General features: G+C 35.8%; 1 protein-coding gene across 3 annotated transcripts; it reads right to left on the bottom strand.

The window, feature by feature from the left end:
- Nucleotides 1-587: 587 nt before the first annotated feature.
- Nucleotides 588-3,932, bottom strand: LOC136225500 (pentatricopeptide repeat-containing protein At5g50990). Of its 3 annotated transcripts, XM_066013546.1 has the most exons (4): nt 3,714-3,932; nt 3,283-3,323; nt 2,357-2,439; nt 588-2,256 (listed from the first exon to the last, which is right to left on the bottom strand). In XM_066013546.1, exons 3-4 carry the CDS (start codon nt 2,436-2,438, stop codon nt 740-742), a joined length of 1,599 nt encoding a protein of 532 aa, XP_065869618.1. In that variant the 5' UTR covers nt 2,439; nt 3,283-3,323; nt 3,714-3,932; the 3' UTR covers nt 588-739. The 3 variants fall into 3 exon arrangements, with proteins under 3 accessions (XP_065869618.1, XP_065869619.1, XP_065869617.1); XM_066013547.1 differs by lacking the exon at nt 3,283-3,323 and having other exon boundaries at nt 3,724-3,932; XM_066013545.1 differs by lacking the exon at nt 3,283-3,323 and having other exon boundaries at nt 589-2,256.
- Between the last annotated feature and the right edge of the window lie 931 nt (nt 3,933-4,863).

The following is a 4,863-nucleotide window of genomic DNA, read 5'->3' as shown; positions in this document are numbered from 1 at the left end:
GTTACACTCACTCAATCTCACTCTTTGTAACATTGTGGCAACTCAACTTCAGAAACCTAACATAAAAATTATTCAACTTTGCATTTATTAATATAAAAACCACTCAACCTTGATCACTATGATTTCAAGTAATCCTCAATTGTATAACTAATGGAAATGATATTTTAAACATATTTAATTTTTGAACTTAAATCAACTTTAATTCTTAAACTTTTTTGATTTTGAGGTCATTTAGAAATCGTTTTGTTAGGAGAGAAAATGGTTATTTAGAGAGATTTAAAAATGGTGATTTGGAATTTAAAAAATCGTAGTTCCATAATAAATATGGTTCTAAAAAGTCTTCATTCTTGTAGTTTCCATTTTAATATCGTTAAAAGTCATTTTAAGGTCGTTTATTTTCATAAGTGGTTATAATGTTAGGAAGGGGTGGATGACTTTTATGTAAATAATACTATGGGGCAAAAAGATCCCCACAACCAGGATTCTCGGTCTCCATCCCTGCAAATGTTGGTTACGGAGTAGGAATGCATCCCATTCCCCACTCCCGTCCAGTTGTACCACTACTTACTTACTGTGTCTTGTGCTAGCACTGCTGCAAGTTAAAAAGTAGTATCGCTTTGCATCAAAAGTTTATTGTTCCAGTAATTTGAGGCACACTGAACTGAACCCCACCAAAATTACAAAATAGATCAAGTGTTACTTTATATCCTCAGACATTCACTAATAGTCCTACAACTGTCTACCAGTAGTCTCCACAAGAGCATCTACCTCCTTCGAACTGGTGAAAACGTACTCGATCCCTTACAATAATCACTCTACATAATATCTCAGACACCATTTTTATCCAATTATGACAGTCATAGCAGATTCGAATGTTCTTTGTAATTCTAATTGGCATTCCAGGGCCAGTTTTAAGGATCCCATAGGCCAATGCCAACTTCTCACTATGATGATACATGCTTCCCTCTTTTTCTTCTTCACAAATATCCATCAGAACCAACTCTGTTGTGGGGACAAATCCCTCTAACTTTGTCTTTTTAATCAACCCATCCAATATTTTGTAGATTGATTCCGTTTCACGATGAGATCGGTCACCCGCCTTGAACTGCTGAACCACACCTCCCCACTCAAACCAGCTCTTCCCCTCTACTTTTCCAACTTTCTTCTTTTTCATCATTTCTCTCACTAGTTGCGCATTATTCCATCTCTTCTGATAGCAGTACATATTGGACAGCAAGACATATTCCCCACTCTTAAGGCGTGATATCTTTGCAACCGCAACTTCACCCAGCTCTGGCTTTCTGTAAGTCCTACAAGCACTAAGGAGTGTCCTCCATATAATAACATCTGCCTCCATTGGCATTGTATTAATCATGGAAAAAGCCTCTTCCAGAAGCCCAGCTCGACTTAAGAGATCAACCATTGCTCCATAGTGCTCAATTTGCGGCTCAATTGAGTAATGGCTCATCATCAAATCAAAGTACTTGCGGCCCTCCTTCACTAAACCACAATGGCTACAAGCAGTTAGAATTCCAACAAAAGTTATGGAATCAGGTAAGACATTTTCCTCCTCCATCTTCAAGAATATTGTTATTGCATCCAAGGCAAGCCCATGAACTGCCAATCCATTGATCATTGAATTCCAAATTGAAATATCTGTACGTTGGATGCTATCAAAAACTTGCTTAGCAGTTTCAATTCTACCACATTTTGAGTACATATCAATTAAGGCAGAGCTCAAAATAAAGTTCAACTCAATTTTGTTTTTAGTCATCAAATCATGCACCCATTGAGCATGAATGAGTGCTCCAAGCCTCGCACATGCAGTTATGATAGAGGCAAATGTAAATTTATCAGGCTCAATATTAGAGCGAAGCATTGCTCTAAAGAACCTTAGTGCCTCCTCCGGTCGTTTATTTCTAACATAACCTCCAATCATTGAGTTCCAAGTAACCACATCTCTTGTAGCCATTTTATCAAATACCTTGTTAGCAATCTCATATTCTCCATTCCTCATAAAATTTTCAATAACCATATTCATAGCAAACAAATTGTTGGTCCATGAGAAAACTTGATTGATAACTTGATAAGCAAGGTTGAGACGATCAAAATTCAGATATGTTGAGATCAAAGAAGCTATTAGAGAGGGATGAGTTCCATACCCAAGTCTAATAATTCTTGCATGGGTTTGAAGAGGAATTTTTATATCCAACGATTTCTGGCATGCTTGAAGAACATTGAAGAGGAACTGATTATCTGAAAGAATCAGGGAGAATTATTATTACAAATAAATATAGATAAGCAGTACAACCACTAAATAGTGAATAAAGGGAGAAACAGAGAGCAAAGAGGGGACCTTTATTTTCGTGTTGAAAGTGAAAGCTCGTCAACTTGAGGTTAGGCACAGAAGTGAGTCTCTTTGCTCCATACTTGTGCATTCTGGACGAACAAGTGGAAATTAAGTTATAATAAGTACCATGATAGTATAAAACCATATGCCTGTCCAAGCCCATTGGCCACTATGCAAAATGAACACCCAAGATTTGGGATTACGAATGTCATTAGAATGTCTCAATTATAGTGTTATTTTACTAAAATATACCTATAAATATTTTTGGAATATGAATCGCGTTGTCAATTTTCATAAAAACTTAATATTAACTAACAAATAGAGTTGGAAAAAAAGTCATTAAATATTCTCTTGATTTATAAGAGCTGCAAACATTTTGAAACAAAAGTATTTTCCATAGACATCCTCAAAAATAGAGTCATGACAAAACATATCATAAGTTATTGTAATTGTTAAAGTTGTTGATTGATGACAACAATTATTCTATATTTTTAATCCAAAACAGACTGAATCTAAACATTGTGAGATTCGACCTTGGTCATCACTAGATTAACTTTGACAGCAATTTGTGAAGCCCATTACCAAACAGCAGCACTCATTCAGGAGCTTTGACACCAACAAATTGAATTAAGCAAAATATTTATATATATAAACCCAATGGTAACAGAAAAATGTACAGAACCTCAGCAAACATAGAAAATACAAAACCACTTACATATCTGAATTAGGTCCAGAAATGTTCTTTTCAAATACACAGTAAACAAAACTACTTGCATAAATTTCAAAGCATATATAATCAGGTTTTGTTTTTTTTTTGCTTGACTGCTATAAATAAATATACGAGAAATCCAATTAAAAGATTACCATATGCCTAGAGAGAGAGATGGAGAGCTAATAATTTGATAATGAAATCTATGAAAATGAACACATACCCTGCATTATTTTTCTTGTTTTCTAGATTGCCTGTAAGCTTCTGAAGTACAAAATTCAGAAACCCTCTTTCAGATATAGAAGTTAGCACGAAGCAAACACAAACATAAACGTAAAAATGGAATAAGTGAGATGTATTTGGAATCAAATACTACTAAAATCTGAAAAGAATGAAGATACTTTATAGCATCAACCCGAACACGGATTTAACTAACCAAATTCAGACTCCAAAGGATCTAAAAAACAAATCCCAGTAAAGTGACAAAATACCCACAAAGTGAAACAGGCTAAAACTTCTTCCACACATACAATACAAACGTTCATAGGTTCGGTTTTCATAGAAAATCCACGAAAATATTGAAATTAACAAAAGATAAAGCATAGAAATAGAAATAGAAATGAAGTGGGATTCCATAAAAATGAATTGAATTACATGTGATCACCAGAAGCAGAAGCGAATCGCAGCCTCTCTAATCTCCAGAATCATTAACGGCTGAAAACATAAATTGAGAACAGAACCACTGGAAATGCATTTATGGGAAACGAAGAGTTTGATTGTACGGAGAGTTGTGAAGCTTAAATAAAATAACGGAGAGGAGGAGTCTTTAAGCATCGTTGTTGAGAAAGTATGAATAGGGTGTTCAAACTTTAATTGATGGGTTCAACGAGTTATGATGCATTATGCTCGGTTGCACTAATTTTGTTTTGGGAAATTTAGCTGGAAATTCACTTTTTGAAAACTTAACATTAATTCAATAAGTAATAATTGTAATTATATCAAATTACTGAAATTATTATTTTTAATATATTTTAAATGATTTTAAACTATATAGATGGAATAGATTACTACCGAAAGTCAACGATAAATTAGTTGGTCCTTTTTCGTCCGAAAGAGGTCTTAGACAGAGAGACCCCTTATCCCCCTATTTGTTCTTATTCTGTGTGGAGGGTCTGTTTGCCTTGTTGTCTCATGGGGAATGCAAGGGAAAGTTACATGGTGTGCGAGTTTGTCGTCGGGCTCCTCCGATTTCACACTTGCTTTTTACCGATAACGCATTTGTATTTTTTTCAAGCTTCTATTGAGGAAAAAAAAATTAATTTTTTGTACGCCCTATCATGTGGTTTCTCTAACCTGCGGCGTTGGGAACGTGCGGCTAGGTCTTCTGCCGTTTTCTGGTGCAACTTTGTTTTTTTTATACAATCATACTTACCCTCGCATTACTTGCTTGTACTGACGACTCCTCAATTACAAAGAAGCATGGAAGGGATTGAGGGGCAATGGAAAAACATGAGGCTGACAGATGCTGAGGACACCACGCTAGTAGTCGAGCAAGGAGATGTGCCCACAGAAACAGATGCCGCAAGGAAAGTTGTGGGTCGTCTGCTTTCATCAAAACCGTTGAACATACGGTCCATGTCAAATGCGTTTAACGCCATCTGGAGAACATACAAAGGATTCAAGGTTAACGAGTGCGGAGATGGATTGTTTATCATCGAGTTTCAATCCATGAAAGACAAGGAGATGGTCCTCAAGGAGTCTCCATGGCATTATGACAGACATCTGGTCATATTAGCCAACCTAG

This window comes from Euphorbia lathyris, chromosome 4 (assembly GCF_963576675.1).
Source record: "Euphorbia lathyris chromosome 4, ddEupLath1.1, whole genome shotgun sequence".
Taxonomy (NCBI): Eukaryota; Viridiplantae; Streptophyta; class Magnoliopsida; order Malpighiales; family Euphorbiaceae; genus Euphorbia; species Euphorbia lathyris.
The sequence above is the reverse complement of the archived record's forward strand: the minus strand, read 5'-3'. Positions and strand labels throughout refer to the sequence as shown.